The sequence below is a fragment of the Pleurodeles waltl genome, chromosome 3_1 (genome assembly GCF_031143425.1).
Source record: "Pleurodeles waltl isolate 20211129_DDA chromosome 3_1, aPleWal1.hap1.20221129, whole genome shotgun sequence".
NCBI classification, from domain to species: domain Eukaryota; kingdom Metazoa; phylum Chordata; class Amphibia; order Caudata; family Salamandridae; genus Pleurodeles; species Pleurodeles waltl.
Genome location: NC_090440.1, coordinates 1,345,064,174 through 1,345,085,478, shown reverse-complemented (window position 1 = coordinate 1,345,085,478; position 21,305 = coordinate 1,345,064,174). Strand labels below are relative to the sequence as shown.

General features: G+C 47.3%; 1 protein-coding gene and 1 long non-coding RNA gene across 4 annotated transcripts in view; one reads left to right on the top strand and one right to left on the bottom strand.

Moving 5' to 3' along the window:
- Positions 1 to 8,742: 8,742 nt before the first annotated feature.
- On the bottom strand, positions 8,743 to 13,171 carry LOC138285169 (uncharacterized). The gene is made up of 3 exons (XR_011201532.1): positions 13,072 to 13,171; positions 10,043 to 10,405; positions 8,743 to 9,176 (listed from the first exon to the last, which is right to left on the bottom strand). It is a non-coding gene; the product is annotated as an uncharacterized lncRNA (long non-coding RNA).
- Positions 12,925 to 21,305, top strand: part of DDX6 (DEAD-box helicase 6) — a 322,102-nt gene continuing 313,721 nt past the window's right edge. The window contains exons 1-2 of one of the 3 annotated variants that reach the window (XM_069224788.1): positions 12,925 to 13,001; positions 18,385 to 18,844. In XM_069224788.1, coding sequence (XP_069080889.1) covers positions 18,648 to 18,844 — 197 coding nt within the window. In that variant the 5' untranslated portion in view covers positions 12,925 to 13,001; positions 18,385 to 18,647. Of the gene's footprint in view, positions 13,002 to 13,163; positions 13,267 to 13,304; positions 13,392 to 18,384; positions 18,845 to 21,305 lie in introns of those variants that run through there. The other 2 variants (XM_069224790.1, XM_069224789.1) reach the window with 2 other exon arrangements.

Here is a 21,305-nt window from a genome sequence, read left to right as displayed (position 1 = left end):
GAGTAGTGTTAAGCATTTGTTGTACATACACATAGACAATAAATGAGGTACACACACTCAGAGACAAATCCAGTCAATAGGTTTTGTTATAGAAAAATATATTTTCTTAGTTTATTTTAAGAACCACAGGTTCAAATTTAACATGTAATATCTTGTTTGAAAGGTATTGCAGGTAAGTACATTAAGAACTTTGAATCATTTCAATTGCATGTATACTTTTCAAGTTATTCACAAATAGCTATTTTAAAAGTGGACACTTAGTGCAATTTTCACAGTTCCTGGGGGAGGTAAGTTTTTGTTAGTTTTACCAGGTAAGTAAGACACTTACAGGGTTCAGTTCTTGGTCCAAGGTAGCCCACCGTTGGGGGTTCAGAGCAACCCCAAAGTTACCACACCAGCAGCTCAGGGCCGGACAGGTGCAGAGTTCAAAGTGGTGCCCAAAACGCATAGGCTTCAATGGAGAGAAGGGGGTGCCCCGGTTCCAGTCTGCCAGCAGGTAAGTACCCGCGTCTTCGGAGGGCAGACCAGGGGGGTTTTGTAGGGCACCGGGGGGGACACAAGCCCACACAGAAATTTCACCCTCAGCGGCGCGGGGGCGGCCGGGTGCAGTGTTAGAACAAGCGTCGGGTTCGCAATGGAAGTCAATGAGAGATCAAGGGATCTCTGCAGCGCTGCAGGCAGGCAAGGGGGGGCTTCCTCGGGGAAACCTCCACTTGGGCAAGGGAGAGGGACTCCTGGGGGTCACTTCTGCAGTGAAAGTCCGGTCCTTCAGGTCCTGGGGGCTGCGGGTGCAGGGTCTTTTCCAGGCGTCGGGACTTAGGTTTCAGAGAGTCGCGGTCAGGGGAAGCCTCGGGATTCCCTCTGCAGGCGGCGCTGTGGGGGCTCAGGGGGGACAGGTTTTGGTACTCACAGTCGTAGAGTAGTCCGGGGGTCCTCCCTGAGGTGTTGGTTCTCCACCAGCCGAGTCGGGGTCGCCGGGTGCAGTGTTGCAAGTCTCACGCTTCTTGCGGGGAGATTGCAGGGTTCTTTAAAGCTGCTCCTTTGGATAAAGTTGCAGTCTTTTTGGAGCAGGTCCGCTGTCCTTGGGAGTTTCTTGTCGTCGTCGAAGCAGGGCAGTCCTCAGAGGATGCAGAGGACGCTGGTCCCTTTGGAAGGCATCGCTGGAGCAGAGTTCTTTGGAAGGCAGGAGACAGGCCGGTGAGTTTCTGGAGCCAAGGCAGTTGTTGTCTTCTGGTCTTCCTCTGCAGGGGTTTTCAGCTAGGCAGTCCTTCTTGTTGTTGTTGCAGGAATCTAATTTTCTAGGGTTCAGGGTAGCCCTTAAATACTAAATTTAAGGGCGTGTTTAGGTCTGGGGGGTTAGTAGCCAATGGCTACTAGCCCTGAGGGTGGGTACACCCTCTTTGTGCCCCCTCCCAAGGGGAGGGGGTCACATCCCTAATCCTATTGGGGGAATCCTCCATCTGCAAGATGGAGGATTTCTAAAAGTTAGAGTCACCTCAGCTCAGGACACCTTAGGGGCTGTCCTGACTGGCCAGTGACTCCTCCTTGTTATTCTCATTATTTTCTCCGGCCTTGCCGCCAAAAGTGGGGGCCGGGGCCGGAGGGGGCGGGCAACTCCACTAGCTGGAGTGTCCTGCGGTGCTGTGACAAAGGGGTGAGCCTTTGAGGCTCACCGCCAGGTGTTACAGCTCCTGCCTGGGGGAGGTGTTAGCATCTCCACCCAGTGCAGGCTTTGTTACTGGCCTCAGAGTGACAAAGGCACTCTCCCCATGGGGCCAGCAACATGTCTCTAGTGTGGCAGGCTGCTGGAACTAGTCAGCCTACACAGACAGTCGGTTAAGTTTCAGGGGGCACCTCTAAGGTGCCCTCTGGGGTGTATTTTGCAATAAAATGTACACTGGCATCAGTGTGCATTTATTGTGCTGAGAAGTTTGATACCAAACTTCCCAGTTTTCAGTGTAGCCATTATGGTGCTGTGGAGTTCGTGCAAAACAGACTCCCAGACCATATACTCTTATGGCTACCCTGCACTTACAATGTCTAAGGTTTTGCTTAGACACTGTAGGGGCACAGTGCTCATGCACTGGTACCCTCACCTATGGTATAGTGCACCCTGCCTTAGGGCTGTAAGGCCTGCTAGAGGGGTGTCTTACCTATACTGCATAGGCAGTGAGAGGCTGGCATGGCACCCTGAGGGGAGTGCCATGTCGACTTACTCATTTTGTTCTCACCAGCACACACAAGCTGATAAGCAGTGTGTCTGTGCTGGGTGAGGGGTCTCTAGGGTGGCATAATACATGCTGCAGCCCTTAGAGACCTTCCCTGGCATCAGGGCCCTTGGTACCAGAGGTACCAGTTACAAGGGACTTATCTGGGTGCCAGGGTGTGCCAATTGTGGAATCAGAAGTACAGGTTAGGGAAAGAACACTGGTGCTGGGGCCTGGTTAGCAGGCCTCAGCACACTTTCAATTCAAAACATAGCATCAGCAAAGGCAAAAAGTCAGGGGGTAACCATGCCAAGGAGGCATTTCCTTACAAACGGGAATCTATAATTCATAGAGGAACAGAGGGACACTTTAAAAATACACATTATAGACAATTTGCCACAAACTTTCAAACATTCCTTGAGGGAGAACATCTGAGCAGCCCGATACATAGCTCACAGAAAATGCATATTTCAGGGTCTCACCTGTGAGTGCATGTATATCACCTGTGAGATTCTGTTTTGTACAGTAAAGGGCTTGGAGCCCGCCTGTCACTTACCATTTGTTGGCTTGCATGGCACTCTTCTTTACAGCCTCGTAATTCGCCACTGCAGGCCAAGCATCATTTCCGTTCCTCTGTGTGGAGCAGGGACCAAACTGATTGATTCAGCTGAATCAGTGCCCGTCTGCTTGTCCCGGTGTGGTTGAGGTTGTTCGCTTTAACTCATAGTGCCCTGCAAAACAGTAGGCTTGTGACTGGCAAAAGCATGCCCAATAGGACAAACAAAATTGCAAAGTTTTACTTTTTATAGCTAACTTTCTTTTATTTTGCCAAGCCTTCTTTGATCACTTTGCACTCATGTTTTTTATGTTTTTGTTCCTGGATGATATTCTCAAAATATGACAAACATCTTGTTCCAAATATTACAAAGTGACATTGCTTTAACACATATAATCGTACAGTACACTCCAAACCACACCACTGCAAAACATCCCACTCCAAACCACTCACCCTAATCCAATCCACCTCAACCCACTTCACTCCAGTCCTCCCAACCCAGAGTAATCTAATCTGTCCCACCCCACTCCTAATCCAAAACAATCTGCCCTACTGAAATTCAAAACAATCTGCCCCACTCCAATTCAAAACAATCTGCCCCACTGCAATCTGCTGCACTCCAATCCAAAGCAATCTTCCCCACTGCATTCCAAAACAATCTGCCCTACTCCAATCCAAAACAATCAGCCACACCACAATCCACCTCACTACAATCTGCCTTACTTTGATCCAAGACAATGTGCCCCACTTCAAACCAAAACAATCTGTCCCACTCCAATCTGCCCCAATCCAATTCAAAACAATCTGCTCCACTTCAATCCAAAACAATCTGTCCCACTCCAATCCACCCCACTCAAATCCAAAACAATAAGCCCCATTCCAATCCAATCCACCCACACAATCCCAATCCACCCCAATAAATCCAACCCACCCCACTCTAATCAACCCTAATACAATCTACCAGACTCCAATCCAAACCAATCTGCTCCACTCCAGCCTGGCTCACTCTAATCCACTCCACCCTGCCCCACTCCAAACCCAAACAACCCAATCCAATCCAAAACAATCTGCCCAACTCTAGTTGCCCCACTCCAGTCCACCTCACCTCACTCCAATCCACCCCACTCCATCCCAATTCAGCCCACCCCAATCTGCCCCACTCCATTCACCTCACTCCAATCTACCTCACGTCAGTCCAATCCATCCCAATCCACCCCACTCCAATCCACCAAAATCTAGTCCACCCCAGTCCAATCTACACCACCCCCATCCATCTCACCCTAATCCAATCCATCCCATCCAATCCACCCCACTCAAGGCCAGTCAACCCAACTCCAGTCCAAACCACCCCACCCCATCCAGTCTACCCACACCACCCCAATACAATACAATCCACCCCACTCCAGTCCAATACACCCTACTCCAGTCCAATCCACCCCACTCCAAACCATTCATCTACCCACTCCAATCCAGCCCACCCCTCCCCAGTCCATCCTACACCAATACACTCCACACCACCCCAATCCAATCTAATCCACCCCAATCCAATCTAATCCAACCCATCCCACTCAATCCAATCCACCAAAATCCACTCCATCCCACCCACCCCATCTAATCAACCCCACTTCTATCCAATCCACCATACTCAATCCAATCTACCCGTGTACTGAATCTAACCCACCCCGCTCAATCCAATCCATTCCGATCCAGCACACCAACACCCCACTCCAATCTACCCAATCCACCCTCTCCAGTCCACCCCACCCCATTTCAATCCACTCCCCCGAATCTACTCCAATTCACTGACCCTATCCCAGTCCACTGCGCTCCAATCCAATCCATCCAGCCTATTCCACTGCAAACCCACCCCACTTCAATCCAGCCCACACCAATCCAATCCACCCCACTTTAATCCACCCCACCCAACACTCCAATCCACCCCACTCCAAACCACAACAGTCTATCCCAATTCAATCAACCCACACCATCCCAGTTCAGTCCACCCCACTCCAATCCAACCCATCCAGCCCAGTCCACCCCACTCCAATATAACCCATCCAGCCCAGTCCACCCAAATCCACCCCACTAGTTTACCCCACTCCAATCCAGTGAATCTAATCCAATCCACCCCACTCCAGTCCAATCTAATCCACCCCACTTGTAGGAAAGTTGTCCCTTTTTGGCATGGTTACCCCCACTTTTTGCCTGTTTGTCAGTGTTTTTGACTGTGTCCACTGGGATCCTGCTGACCAGAACCCAGTGACTATGCTCTTTCCCTTTAAATGAGGTAACTTGAACCACATACACCCCACATTTGGCATATTGGTGTCCCCATGTAAGTCCTGAGTATATGGTACCCAGGGCATTGGGGTACCAGGGGATCCCCATGGGCTGCAGCCTGTACTATGCCACCCATGGGGAGCCCATGCAAAGTGTATCTGCAGACCGGCCTTTGCAGCCTGCGTGAAAGGGTGCATGCATTATATTCACTACAGGTCACTGCACCAGGTCACTGTAAGTCACCCCTATGGCAGGCCCTCCTAGCCCAGAGGGCAGAATGCAAGTGCCAGTGTGTGAGGGCACCCCTGCACTAGTAGAGGTACCCCCATGAACTCCAGTTCCATTTTCCTGGACTACATGAGTGCGGGGACTCCATTTTATGCGTGTACTGGACATAGGTCACCACCTATGTCCAGCTACATAATGGTAACTCCGAACCTAGGCATGTTTGGTATCAAACATGTTGGAATCATACCCCAATACTGTTGCCATATTGGAAATATGATTCCATGCATTCAGGGGGCTCCATAGCAGACCCCAAGCATTGCTCCTATCAGCCTTCTGGGATTTTCCAGGCAGCCCAAGCTGCTGCCACCCTTCAGACAGATTTCTGTCCTCCTGCGACTTGAACAGCTTAAGCCCAGGAAGGCAGAACAAAGGATTTCCTTTGGGAGGGGGGGGTATCACCTCTTCCTTTGGAAATAGGTGTTACATGGCTTGGGACGGGTAGCCTTCCCAAGCCACTGGTATGCTTTGAAGGGCACCTTTGGTGCCCTCAGTGCATAAACCAGTCTACACTAGTTCAGGAACCTCCAGTCCCTGCTCTGGTGCGGAACTAGACAACGGAAAAGAAAGTGACCACTACCCTGTTGTAAGAAGTTGGCTCTGTATGCACTATTTCAAAGTAAGGAATAGTATGCACAGAGTCCAAGGGTTCCCCTTAGAGGTAAGATAGTGGCAAAAAGAGATAATACTAATGCTCTATTTTGTGGTAGTGTGGTCGAGCAGTAGGCTTATCCAAGGAGTAGTGTTAAGCATTTGTTGTACATACACATAGGCAATAAATGAGGTACACACACTCAGAGACAAATCCAGCCAATAGGTTTTTGTATAGAAAAAATATATTTTCTTAGTTTATTTTAAGAACCACAGGTTCAAATTCTACATGTAATATCTCATTCGAAAGGTATTGCAGGTAAGTACTTTAGGAACTTTAAAGCATAAAAATTGCATGTATACTTTACAAGTTATTGACAAATAGCTGTTTTAAAAGTGGACACTTAGTGCAATTTTCACAGTTCCTAGGGGAGGTAAGTTTTGGTTAGTTTTACCAGGTAAGTAAGACACTTACAGGGTTCAGTTCTTGGTCCAAGGTAGCCCACCGTTGGGGGTTCAGAGCAACCCCAAAGTCACCACAACAGCAGCTCAGGGCCGGTCAGGTGCAGAGTTCAAAGTGGTGCCCAAAACACATAGGCTAGAATGGAGAGAAGGGGGTGCCCCGGTTCCGGTCTGCTTGCAGGTAAGTACCCGCGTCTTCGGAGGGCAGACCAGAGGGGTTTTGTAGGGCACCGGGGGGGACACAAGCCCACACAGAAATTTCACCCTCAGCGGCGCGGGGCCGGCCGGGTGCAGTGTAGAAACAGGCGTCGGGTTCGGAATGTTAGTCTATGAGAGATCTCGGGATCTCTTCAGCGCTGCAGGCAGGCAAGGGGGGGGTTCCTCGGGGAAACCTCCACTTGGGCAAGGGAGAGGGACTCCTGGGGGTCACTTCTCCAGTGAAAGTCCGGTCCTTCAGGTCCTGGGGGCTGCGGGTGCAGGGTCTCTCCCAGGCGTCGGGACTTTGGATTCAAAGAGTCGCGATCAGGGGAAGCCTCGGGATTCCCTCTGCAGGCGGCGCTGTGGGGGCTCAGGGGGGACAGGTTTTGGTACTCACAGTATCAGAGTAGTCCTGGGGTCCCTCCTGAGGTGTTGGCTCTCCACCAGCCGAGTCGGGGTCGCCGGGTGCAGTGTTGCAAGTCTCACGCTTCTTGCGGGGAGCTTGCAGGGTTCTTTCAAGGCTGCTGGAAACAAAGTTGCAGCCTTTCTTGGAGCAGGTCCGCTGTCCTCGGGAGTTTCTTGTCTTTTCGAAGCAGGGGCAGTCCTCAGAGGATGTCGAGGTCGCTGGTCCCTTTGGAAGGCGTCGCTGGAGCAGGATCTTTGGAAGGCAGGAGACAGGCCGGTGAGTTTCTGGAGCCAAGGCAGTTGTCGTCTTCTGGTCTTCCGCTGCAGGGGTTTTCAGCTAGGCAGTCCTTCTTCTTGTAGTTGCAGGAATCTGATTTTCTAGGGTTCAGGGTAGCCCTTAAATACTAAATTTAAGGGCGTGTTTAGGTCTGGGGGGTTAGTAGCCAATGGCTACTAGCCCTGAGGGTGGGTACACCCTCTTTGTGCCTCCTCCCAAGGGGAGGGGGTCACAATCCTAACCCTATTGGGGGAATCCTCCATCTGCAAGATGGAGGATTTCTAAAAGTTAGAGTCACTTCAGCTCAGGACACCTTAGGGGCTGTCCTGACTGGCCAGTGACTCCTCCTTGTTTTTCTCATTATTTTCTCCGGCCTTGCCGCCAAAAGTGGGGCCTGGCCGGAGGGGGCGGGCAACTCCACTAGCTGGAGTGTCCTGCTGGGTTGGCACAAAGGAGGTGAGCCTTTGAGGCTCACCGCCAGGTGTGACAATTCCTGCCTGGGGGAGGTGTTAGCATCTCCACCCAGTGCAGGCTTTGTTACTGGCCTCAGAGTGACAAAGGCACTCTCCCCATGGGGCCAGCAACATGTCTCGGTTTGTGGCAGGCTGCTAAAACTAGTCAGCCTACACAGATAGTCGGTTAAGTTTCAGGGGGCACCTCTAAGGTGCCCTCTGGGGTGCATTTTATAATAAAATGTACACTGGCATCAGTGTGCATTTATTGTGCTGAGAAGTTTGATACCAAACTTCCCAGTTTTCAGTGTAGCCATTATGGTGCTGTGGAGTTCGTGTTTGACAAACTCCCAGACCATATACTCTTATGGCTACCCTGCACTTACAATGTCTAAGGTTTTGTTTAGACACTGTAGGGGTACCATGCTCATGCACTGGTACCCTCACCTATGGTATAGTGCACCCTGCCTTAGGGCTGTAAGGCCTGTTAGAGGGGTGTCTTACCTATACTGCATAGGCAGTGAGAGGCTGGCATGGCACCCTGAGGGGAGTGCCATGTCGACTTACTCGTTTTGTCCTCACTAGCACACACAAGCTGGCAAGCAGTGTGTCTGTGCTGAGTGAGAGGTCTCCAGGGTGGCATAAGACATGCTGCAGCCCTTAGAGACCTTCCTTGGAATCAGGGCCCTTGGTACTAGAAGTACCAGTTACAAGGGACTTATCTGGATGCCAGGGTCTGCCAATCGTGGATACAAAAGTACAGGTTAGGGAAAGAACACTGGTGCTGGGGCCTGGTTAGCAGGCCTCAGCACACTTTCAATTGTAAACATAGCATCAGCAAAGGCAAAAAGTCAGGGGGCAACCATGCCAAGGAGGCATTTCCTTACACCTGTCCATCACCACCCCGGGGGTGATGCCCAGAGCTCCTCCAGAGGATCCCTGGGTTCTGGTAGTCCATACCACTAAAGTGCATCTACCACATAAATAGCGAGATAGTGTAAAACTAAGCAGATACACGACACAAAAGACTTTCAGAGATACTATGCCAGAGTACATTTAATCCTATTACGCAACTGTTAGAGTACATTTCCAAGAATGACATGCTGTGCATTGATGTTGCGGATGTTCCGGGCCCTGATGCAGAAGAAGGTGGAAATGTGGGGGATAGTGAAAGTCAGCCACAGTCCGACTCAAACATGAGTGAGTCTTTCATACAAGCACCAACTAGACTCAGGGCAAGAGTGCTACCCCTCCCTGAGTATGATCTGGACTCTGATGAAATGCCAGATGAAGTACCCACACCACCCCGAGAGGCTAGAAGCACCGACAGACAGCAGTCTCTGCCCCAGCGTCAGTCCACTCCCCTCAGGAGGCGTCGCGAAGAAGACAGACAGTGCACAGAGAAAGGTGAGGGCCCATCACTGTTTAGTGGCCTTGAGGCTTCCATTCTGAAAGTGCAGCACCTGCAATGTAAACACATGAGGTCAATGCACAGGCAGTTGGTGTCAATCGATCATAATATAGGAGAAATGCACAGGCAGTTTGAGTATCACAATGATAGCATGGGATCAATGCACAAGCAGTTGGGGTCTCTTAATGACAAGGGATCAATGCACAAGCAGTTGGAGTCTCTCAATGACAACATGTGCAAGCTGCATGAGGGACAGTAACCACTAGCAGAACACGCAAAGGAGATGAAAAATGCCATTAGGGAAGTCTGCACTGTGATGCAGCAGGAGCATGTCAGCCACCGTAGACGCATCACCAATTGATGGGCAGGTTGGATGGGATCTACAGATCTGTCAATCGGCTCACTACCACAACTGCTTTTGTGTCCCAATGTGCTGTGGGCATGCAAGAGGAGATGGCACATTGCAGTTGGGACGTTGCATGAGGATTGGTGCAAATCACCAATGTTTTGGAGACAATGCAGACAGCACAGAGTGCTACAAACAGCGAACTGGGTGGTGGGGATAGTGAGGAGCTCTCTAGCCTCAGCAGTCTCACAGCCCCTGTGATGGATCCTAGGCGTCGCAGTACCAGACACAGTACTGTCTCGGAACCCGCAAGAAGAGGTGCCACCGAGACCACTGAGCACTCAAGTGGAGTGCATGGACGTAGAAAGTAATGTTGGGAGGTACAGGGGACTTGCATATCATGTAGCAATGTGGTGATACTATGATGCTAATAGTGGGACACTGTAACTAGGACCTGTTTGTGTACAGTGCTTACCTATGTCCTAATCACACATACAATACCTGAAGTCAAGGCAATAAAGATGCTACCTACAGCAATACATAAAAGTTGACGTGGTGTTGTCATTACTTACATCAAAAATAGTTGCACCTAATCTCAGCACGTCTTTGTTTGCCCTCTGCTGCACTGCTTCTGTCTGCTGGCTGAAGGGGTGGCAAGGGATCGTCGTCCTCATCGGAGTCAGGCTCTGTGGGTTCCACTGGTATGCCCCTTGTTGTTGTGATGTGCAACATAGCACATGTAGCCACGATTTTGCAGCTGTTTACGGGCTGTATTGCAGAGCACGAGCATTGGAAACGGCTATTCAGCAGGCCGAAGGTCCTCTCTATAATGCTGCATGTTGTCCTGTGTGCTGCATTGTACCTCCTTTCGCCTGGTGTGACAGGATTCAGACAGGGTGTTAGTACGAAGGACCGCACTGCATTGGCACTGTCTCCTAGAATGACAGGAGAGTAAAATGAGTAATTGTTATCCGTGACATCACATTTACATCAAGGCGACATTGTCAACTATTACATTACCAAGTATTTATCCTTCGCCCAACTTTCCAGCAAGTAGTCTTGTGTGTATTCCACTGTGCCTGAAGATGTAGGAGTCAGGTGTGCTACCTGGGTATCTGGCCACAAGATCTGTTATAACGTTAGAGGCATTGCTTATGACTTGTATGTTCATGGAATGTGTACTCTTTCTGTTCTGATAAACATACTCTGTGGCCGATAGCTACACGTGTCCCATCGATGCAGCCAATGACGTGAGAATTGAGCAATCTGTTAGAAATTGTATTTGGTTTGTTGCAAATCCTGTGGGGTGTTGGGGAATCTTATGCGCAGATGGATTTTGCTAAGCATGGCACAGAGGAATGCATTAAAGAAGTGTGAAAGTGCACTCCGTGAGACACCTCCAGCTGCTGCTCTGACCTCTTAATAGCTCCCTGAGGCTAATAGGTACAGGGAGCATAATACCTGCACATGGGTGGGTGTGCTATTGGTCATGTGTGTGTTTCGCTGCAGTAGGGGTTATAGATCAGCTATCAGGCCAAGTATCATGGCTGAGTTTAACCTGTACTCATCGTATATCTCCTCCTCTGTCTGGTCAAAAAGAGTAATGAACACTCTGAATTTGCGCTACTGTCTCCTCCTCCCTCTCCTCAAACCTGCCAGGATCCTCATCCTCCTTGCCATGATGTAGAGTGCAGCCATTGTGGAAAAGAGGCTGAGTCATTCTAGGCCTCTCTATATAGGTTGCACCTGTTTACCACGTGATTTCGATTTGTGGTAAATTGCACGTGCAAAAACCCATTCTGCGAATGATCGCAGTTTGCGACTTGTTGATGCATTGCACTGTGAATTGGATTTTTGCGAATCGCATATTGCGATTCGCAATATCACCTCACTATTTGCAAATCACAATATGCGATTTGCAATATCTTGTTGCAATTGCAAGAAATCGCTAATTTAGCGATTCCTTAAAATTGCACTGCGAATGCCTTTCATACATCGGAAACAGTGGAATTTACAGATTTGCAAATGCAAAATCCTTTGATACATCTGGCCCTTAGTGTCAGGGAACTAGTCTCTTAAGTTTAGGTAAACTAGGGGTCTGGGCATAGCCCTTGCTCTAAACTTCTTTTGAGAGACTAGGGTTTAGGGTAGTTAGGTACACCTACACCACTCTAACACACCATGTCTTCAGAGCAGAACACATCTCAGGCCATTGACTCACAATATGTGGGCCTCACTTTCCAAGAGTAGAGGGAGTTGTGTTCCTAAAGGAATCTGAAGACATGTAGGAACCCTAATAAGAGCCTGCTCCTGGACCTGCTCTTCGAAGATGCCCAGGACCATGCTTGAAGCCAGGATGAGGAGGAGGAAGAAGCAGACTTTAGAAAGACAGGATCTGGACACTGGGGAGGGTCAGCAGGGTCCCTCAGAGGATCAAGGAGTCCCTAATAAACCCACCAGCCAAGCTGGGAGCACTTCAGGTAGTGGGAAGCGAAGCCATAACACTGGGGCCCCCTTTGTGCCCAGGGGGTTAGTTGGAAGGTCACTAGAAATAGGGACATATCCTCCTTTGCTCACTCTCATGTCGCCTCAGTCTCTGAGGGAACACACTGTTCATCTCCAGGCCAGCTTCCTACAACACTCCACTCTAATCCACCCCACCTTGCGACTCCATTCCAAGCCACCCACCCCCAATCCAATCTAATCCACCCACTCAAATCCACTTCACTCTAATCCACCCCACTACATCAATCCTCTGCAACCCACTCCACCTTATTCCATGTGACTCTGCCACTGAACTCTAATTCGCTCTACTCTACAACACTCCACTCCACTCTTCAAGACTGTACTCCCCCACTCCACCTCACAAACTTTTAGCCATGCTGAACAGCAACCAGACTGGTGTACAAGGCAAAACAGATTGCCAAAGCCAATAGCTCTTGTGTGGGCGAGACCGAATAGCTTTGCCAATGCTTGTTATATATTGGGAGTGCAGAAGCATCTGAGGTATTGTGCCGCATGTTGAGCCAGGCTTTGGACATATCCTGCAATAAATAATAAAAAATATTCGGGGTACTTTACGTGATGGGAGTGCGGGTTGTGGTTGAGGGCCAACTTGAAACATTTTGCTCAGGGAGTCCCAATCCCTATAAACTTTGGTGGAGCTCTCCATTAAAAAAAAAAAAATGTAAAGCCCCCTGACCTAAGGCTTTTCGTTCGACTGACGGCGTTGTAAATAGTGCGCGGGGGTCCGGTAACAGCTGAACACGCAATATAATGCTGCATGTCCCACAGTAGGCCTCTGGCTGGAGCTGCGTGCCGTGACGTGTCACTAATACGCAACCCGATTACTTGTTAAAATGTGTATATGAAAACGCTGACGCGATAATGAACGTAAACAAATGCTGGGTCCCTCCACCCAAACCTCTGACGTCCTACCCAACCCCCCAACCGAGAATCCATCGGTAGCCAAAGAAGGGGGTGGGGTGATGAGGGTTCAGAGCGGCGCAGACAGAGAGCTCAGAGTGAGAGGTAAGAGGTCCGCGGGACCGAAAAGAGGAATAATCCCTCGCGAGGAACAAATAGACAGATAACCACAAACCCCCTTCTCTCGGTGCATAAGTAGTCCCTCTCGGAGGGCGAATGAATCTTCCTGCGCGAATGCTAGCCTCCTCACGGCGGAGGGATCTCCAGAGAAGGGGGAGGGTTTAAAGGAGGAAGAGGAAGGCGGCCATTTCGGGCGAATAGAAAATAATAAAGAGACGGGAAGAGGGATGGAAGTCGTGTCCACGGAGCGGTGAGGGGCGGGAGGGAGCTCTGGGGAGGGACGGCTGAGGTGGTCCCTGAGCGACTGCTGGTTTAAGGCGGGAGGGACGCGTAAGTCCGTCAGGAGGGGGAATCCTGTTGGGAGAGTGTTGATGGGTAAGGCCTGTAGCCACGGGGGAAGGCTATTGGAGACGAAAATAGGTGGCCTCATTTAATGGGCTGTGACATGGTCTTTGATGTACCACTTGCCCCCATCGTTGACTGAATGGGTCTGTTTGAGCCTTAATTCTCTCGTGACTATATATGGTATTTGTCCCACCCAGTTGAGCCTGTGACACTTGACATCCTCCTGTAAGGGCTGTTTTTTAAGTCGTTAGACATCCCCGCTCTTTCGGTGCTTACAAAAGTCCTTACTTGACAAAGTATGACTACGTTTAATTCCGTTTTGTCGTTAGCATGGTGTTCCGCTTTCGGGCGATGTGACGGTGTTTGCCCCCCTCCACCCTAATTCAGTCTGTGACGATGGGTTTGTGTTACCCCCTTCATGGAACGTGAGTCTTCGTTTTGCTGTGTGACACGAGCCGCCCCCTTCCATGGTCCTTGCCAGCTCTCAATTCTGCTTTGACAGAAGCAGATTGCACTTTACCACGGCAATCATTGTGATAGGTTTTGCCTTCTACTCTCTCCTATTACGAGGAGAATCTCACACCCTCTTTCAGGGGCTGGCAGTACGTTTTGCCCCCCTCCCCCGAGATTTGTGACGTTGATGTTTGTCACTTCTCAACAGGCGGTGACGTGGAGTGATATGCCTTCCTTTAACGAGCTTTTTTTTTTTTTTTTGCTCCTCCCATTTGTCGCGTTGTGATAGGTACCCCCTTCCCAGGCACGGTTTGTATTGGAGTATTTCATCTTTTTTCTTGCTCAGGCGGGGTTTCTCCTATTTTACAGTGTTAAAAGAGTTCTTCTAATTTTTCAGACTTGTGGTCTCTTTCTCTCATTGCTCTCCTCCTTTTCCAAGAGAAAACAGATTTTTACCCTCCATACTTTTATTGGCTTTTGGAGTTGGTGCCGTGACCATTCAGGAAAAAAAGTGGCTCCCGTTTCTAAGAAATGTCTGACGACCCTGTCCAGGATATTTGCAGGGCTCTCTCTGACTCTTGTTTGTAATGTGATGGTATCATTCCACATTCGAGGCCTGTGATGAATTTTCTATTTGCGCCACCTTGTAGCACTTGACTGGGTGATGGCCCCTTCCTTTGAGGGTCTATGGAGTGCCTGCCTTCCTTTTTAGTTAGCCGTCTATTCCTCCGAGAGACGCTTGGTTTTTCTGATGGTTTAAAAATGATCATTAACAGTCTATTGTACGCGCTCCCCATCGTTTCAGCGACCGTGAAGTGTTTGGGGGAGGGGCATTGACAAGCACCTCACTGGGCAGGTAGCGCTGTGCAGTAAGGTGATTAGCGATGTTTGATAGTGTTATGGCACCTGTTAGGTGGTACCGGGTAGGGATACCGTGTGAGGGGTGGCGGGTACAAGAGGTTGTTGAAGTGAGGGTTTTATATTTTAAGCAGTTAAGTACGATCGTCTCTAAACTTTAAATGTCACTTAAAATAGGGATTGAGGCCAAATTTATTGGTGCCTCAAACAAGATGTGCAGGTGAGTGCCACCGAACGTATGGCTGAACTGATAAGTCATTGCTACCGTCTGTTCTTGTGGCAGCAGTAGCCTGGACAGCTGGCGGACGTCTGAAGAGGAGTAAAGAGTGACCATGTCATCAGTGTTGGCTATTTTCTTAGACAAGATGGTGCTTTTAGCCTATTTATGAATCACTAATAGGTTCCTCCAATGGCTCCATGTAAAGATTAGTGTAGGGGCTAGGACGGAATACGGTGTTAAGTTAGGGGTAGCTCGGACTATGCTTATCAGTGTGTTTTTTTTTTTTTACGTACTTGGAAACATCTTTTCGGTAAAGAAGTGATGCTGTTTGTTGAACATCAGTGATTGAGTTGCTGTTTTTTTTTTGATGAACGTGATTTGGGTGTTCTGGTGCAGTGTCAGATGGTTTTGGTGATAGGTCGATAACAAGGTTGTTTTATATTAAGTTGATAAAGGGTATTTATATTTGTTATATTAATCTTAGGAAATAAGAGCCTCCTTGGCCCGCCAGTCTCAAAACAGTATGGCTGTGTGGAATCGTCCACAGACTGGGTTCATGAGCGCTTTATAAATTTTAGTGCCACAGAGTAATTACATACTCAGGCTGGTACTTGTACTGGTAGTTATGCGGACCATGGTGCCACAGCCAGCTTGGGTGCTCAGTGCTCAAACAGCATGCACTCTCATTGGTAAACTGCTTATACACCAGCTAGTCTGATTTGTAAAAGCACTAGTACAGCACTCGCATGATAGCTCCTGGATAGTTTGCTCTTGCTTGGTAGTTGCATAGCTGTGAGTAGAGCTTGGCAGACGGGCAGTTCCACATATGAGTGGATCATCTGAAAGAATTCATCACATTGATGTAGTCTGTGTCAATACTGCCTTTGCTGTGAGAACATGTTTTGTACAGTCTCTGTTGCTCTTGTGCGCACCAACGTCTTGGAGGCTATTGGTCTGGTCTGGCCTGACGACAGTCTGATTAGACAAACGCTTTGCATACCATGAAAAACTTCTGTTTTTTTTTCATAGCTTTCTTTAAAAATGTCTACGTTTTTTAATTTAAAAAAAGTTCCAGGAAGTTAAGGACGGTATAAGTTGACAACTTTGCCTCTCCAATGACGTTAACATTATGATCAATGCTCCTTTGTCAATTGTTTCAAAAGAAATAGTTTGGTTCCTGGGAAGTTTTGTCGGCACTCCTGAAGTTGAAATAACTACTTTGCAGCTCGTGTGGGGTATGATGGTGTAGGTTTCTCCTAGGTCAGGGGTTTCCAACCTCTTCAGTAGTGAGAGCTAGTTCTGATCAGTGAAAACCATTGTGAGCTCCTAAAGGCTAAGCTTCTCCTGGATTGTTACCCTTGCCCAGTTTCTTTGACTTTAAGCCTAATGCCTGTTGAGCGCATACTATGGTTTGGACAAAATCTTAACTAGGGATACTATGGCAGGGCTGCCATGTGAGTGAGTGTGGTCTTTGGGAAATCTGTGAATGTGTGAATGAATAGATTGCGTGTATAGGTGACTGAAAGCCTTTGTTATATGTACTTGTGGTACAGGGCATACCCTTCACCCTATGTGGCACTGTTGCATATATAGCACAAACATGCAGCCATTTTTAGGTCGAGCGCGCACGTGCTTTGACCTGTAGAAAGTATTGTGGGCCCACCTCACGCCAATCACTTTAACTAATTTATGGGTTTGTATTTCAAAAATCTGTTGGTTATTGGAAATTGCTTTGTTTGTCCCGCCTTGGTGCAGTTTTGTTTCTGCTTTGCAGGATGACCCTGTTACATGGATAATTGCACAATTGCAGATATACTTCAGTGTGGGTTAACATTTTTTTTTTTTTTTCTTTCCTTTGGGCTCTCTCCTTCGTGCTCCATGGCAGCCATGGCACTCACGGGGCCAACAGCACAATCTCCATTGGTGGTATTGAAGTGCTGGTCACAGTGTTCACACTTACCCAGTCAGTCATTTCTTTCGGCTCTCCGCTTAGTAGCTTCCCCAAAAACACACTTAATTGATACATGCTTTACTAAAAAACACAAATCCTCAAGATTGCTCTCCAGGCACAGTGAGAGAGCCAATACTAAAATATTTACTGTGCTTGGGGAAAAGTAGCCCCATAATTCTTTGCAAGCTTTCTTTTTCAAAACACTTTTGCTCAGTACAGACTCTTTGTGTATAGCTCTGGGTCTCTACACTAAGTTAAAGGGGGCCCAAACTTAATAACCCCTCCCACCATAAAGTCCCCTTTTAAGCTATCTTACAGTTGTAACTTTTGTTTTGCAGCTTGGAGCAGTTTGGGTTCTAAGGGTCTTAGTATTGCAGTAGGCCTGAATGTGTAAGGCACTACCCCGCTAGGGGCCGACTATATGGTTGCATTACATTACTTTGTGCCATTCTATTTTCATGTGGTTATCACCCTTAGGGATAATATGGTTACATGGCCATATTTCTTACAAATGATATTTTTGTTGTGGTGTCCTCTGGGAGCTGTTCTGAGCATTACAGTTAATCTTTAACAATACTTGCTGCACTTGGTTGTCCTACAGTGCTTTGCAGGGCATTCTTTTACACAACAGGTTTGCTTATAACTCCGCCTGTGTTGGTCCTAGGACAACCAGACCACCTTCAAAGCGTTCACTACAACCTGCTTTTCTGTCTCCATCTCTGGTTCCCCGCAGTAGGTTAGTGTGGAAGCCATAATAACCCCTCCCTCTATTCCCTGTCTTTTTAATTTCTTTCATGGTTGAGTTAGCCAACAAATCTGATGGGGTAGTGAAACTGGTATTCTGTTGGAATTAGCATGGCAGATTTAGATTAGGATGCTAAATAGCAACACTTTAATTTTCGTCTGCAGATAGAGGACGAAGGTAAATGGAAGTGCTTTAGTTGTATGCAAAGCCACAAATTGTGACAGGAAACAACCAAATTATGAGGCAGGGTTGACCAATTTATGTGGCAAGAGAAGTCCAGTTATAAATTTACATTGACTATAGCTCCAACTCCAGCAAATGCGAGATCTATTGCATATGCTTGTTCTAGTTACAGTCAATACCAGTAACTAGTTAAAATAATCAGCTTCCTTTGTGTTAGTCTTGTCGGGGCGGCGTCCTCTGCTCTTCAAGAGCACCACCTGTTTGTAGAGGTAGGGGGAGATGTTAGAAAGAAGACTAAAAGTCCTATTCTACAACAACACATTATTTTTATTCGGGCTACAAACCCTTGTTTACGTTAGCTATTCAGAGACTAGTTACTCGTTTTATTCTGTCCTGTTATTCAGCGATCCAATTCGGCTGCAGGCTTAATTGCGGTAAACAGTTGATCTTCTTAAACTTTTTTTTTTTGTATTCAAAATATTCTATTCGGCCAACTATTCTGAAATCTCTTACGTGGGGCTTTTTACTAACTAGATCCAATTATCTAAAGCTGTTGCTTTTGACTTAGAATTGGTTTAACAACGTTAGTGATGTCTTATTCTTTTTCTTTCAGATTGAAGCGACTGGATTTGGATATAGTTCTTGTTTAGAAGGCTTTTTTGTTTTAAGAAAAAGTTCGGATTGTCAGAGCGAGCTACTTAGCCATTCAGAGACTTAAAAGTGCGCTTGCCGGCATTGCAATAAAAGGACTCATATATTGAGCGAGACTTATTTATCTCTTCATTTTGAAGAGCTTAATAAACTGTTATTACAGTTTTTGTACTGACTTTCAACGTTTGGACTGGCAAAACTTTCTGAAAAGACAATATACAGAAAATGACTACCGCCAGAACGGAGAACCCTGTTATAATGGGTCTGAACAGTCAGAATGGGCAGCTACGGGGCCCTATGAAGCCCAGTGTCGGACCAGGTGGTGGGGGGATGCATTCTCAGCAAATTAATCATCTGAAGAACACCAGCACAATCAACAATGGCACCCAGCAGCAAGCACAGAGCATGACAGCTGGTATCAAGTGAGTATCATCTAAAAGCTGAGCTTTTGTTTCTGAAGGCTTCCTGATGGTGACAGCCTCATCTCTTCTGGGTCAATGTTCATATTTCCTGTTGTGGGTGGGAGCTTCTAAAACCCAGGTATTCAAAGTATCAACCTTGCAGGCCAATGTATGTAAACTTTGTCGGTGGCACATTCACTAATGAATGTGCAAAATGCTGCTCGATGCAGGTGACCAGTGCAGTGTTTTGAGGTAAAACAATTTGTTTTTACCCAGGTGACCGGCTGCTTTTGCTAATCTGTGCATTTTACAGATGACTTGCTATACACTGGATCGTCATTGTTGACCTAAGTGGAAAGTTAAGCTGTATCTGCACCACTGATTGCCAGATATTTTGAATTCTAGGTGCTTATTTGTGTTTGTGATTTCTCGGATGTTTTAATTTCTCTATTGGGGTCTTGATGTTATGACCACTTGATTGCATTGAAATTCTGTGGTAGGCCTCCTTTAAGACTTTGCATGATACCAAGAGCATAACTGCGGGTCATTAGACCAAGGCAACCAGGCCATTATTTAATGTGATATCAGTTGAACCAAATGTGCTTTGAGTTCCATACTGAAATCAATAAGTGGATAAAAGATGCCACAGCTGTGCAAGTTTGCTGGTTTCACGAATGCAGCAGTCATGTGCCACGGAATGCAACCTGGTCATCTGGAAGAAGCCAAGAGAATGAGCATGGCATTAAGTTTAATTCTGTCTGGGTTGAAGCTGTTATGGTAAATTTATTTCTAAAGCGTACGTTTACCCAGAGATGTCTTGGTACTAGCTCAACAGAATCTAATGCCAAACTCATTGCAGCTGACTATTAACAGCGGCTTCTAGAGGCATAATGCCAGAGCTCATTTAGAGCTGAATGACCAAGTTTTTAAAGCTTTGCTAAAAAAAAAAAAAGCAGGTTGTTCATCCATTTTAAGATGGAGAGGCAAGGAATTCTAGTTTTTGATGCACTAGACACAACTCCTTCCTCCCCAGGAAGCGCATCTGAATTTTGAGTGTTCCATTCTTGGCTGCAGAGCATCGTAATGCTCTAGATGGCAGATACCAGTTAAATTTGTTAGGTAGTCTGGTCCAATACTGTGGAGGGCCTTAAAGAGAACAAAGTGCTTTTAAATACAATTCTGTCCTACCAGCAGCCAATGTAACATTTATGCTGTAGAAGTGGATTTGAATTTTAGAATTCCTAAGAGGAGCTGTGCTGCTGCGTTCTGAAGTACCTGCAATTAAAAAAAATATTGTTGCACGTTTGATGTATAAACTTTTGCAATCTAGTTTTGAGAAACTTGGATGTAACTACTGTTTTCTGCAGATTGGATGGTATTAACGGCAAGATTTTTTTTTAATCGTCTTCCAGAGTATAGAATGAGGATGAAGTGACTTGGTTCATTTCATCCCCATGTCTGTTGTCGCCTGTCACTCCAAGGTTATGTGCCTTCCTGACAGGAGTTGGAAGGGTTCCCAGTTCTTATGGCCACCATGAATTGGACTAGAATGTCGTTGGGTGCAGTTGTTGGCCATACAGTCATTGATAGCTCACATCATGGAACCTTGTGTCTGTCAAGCTCACTTTGTCACAGAGACAATTTGTATATTATCAGTGTAAGAAGTGAGCGAGAATCAGATGTGAAGTCATTTAGGGCCAGATGTAGCAAAGGTTTTTCCCCATTCTGTGTCTTTGGGAAAAAGTGTTCGTACATATGGCCCTTAGTGACACTGATGGTCCCTAGCTGGTCAGAAAAGACTTAAGGAGTGTGAGAACCTGCATAGCATGTGTATGGTGAGACATGCTGCACTACTTGGGCATCCTTGTTGGTCACTTGTTTCAGGCCCTAGCAGCACCCACACCATGAGCTTTTCCTCCCATTTGTGGTGCAGCTGACTTGCTTAGCCAGTAACTGATTGGACTTCTCAGAGCTTTGGTTCTTGCCATCTTTCAAGTCCTCTGGGAAGGTAAGATGGGGTGTACCTGCTTGCAAAGAAGGTGTACGAGGGGTCTGCAGTAGAAGACATTGCCTCTGTAGATTGAAGCTAGTGAATAAAGGAGTAAGATTTGTGCTGAATGTCTTCAATAGAAAAATGCTGCAAAACGAAGTCTCCAATATCATTGTGCTGGCTAGTCTTTTGATCTTCCTGGCTGAACAGTCAGTTAGCCTACCCAGGGAGAATTCTAGCATGAGCCCCTAAATGGTACTTAATGTATTTTGGAAAGCTCGCTCTCCACCAAGCGCGGGTGATGGAGAAGAGTAATCCTGTATACCTGCTTATGGTTAGAAGGGTTTGGGCAGAAGAATGGATTATTGGTGGCAGCACAGAGGAGGAACTATACTATGCACAACACATCCTGTCTCCTGCCAAGAGCCAATGATGTGCTCTAGGAATATGAGAAGCCTATTAGTTGAGGAAGCAGACTACCATGAAGTGTCC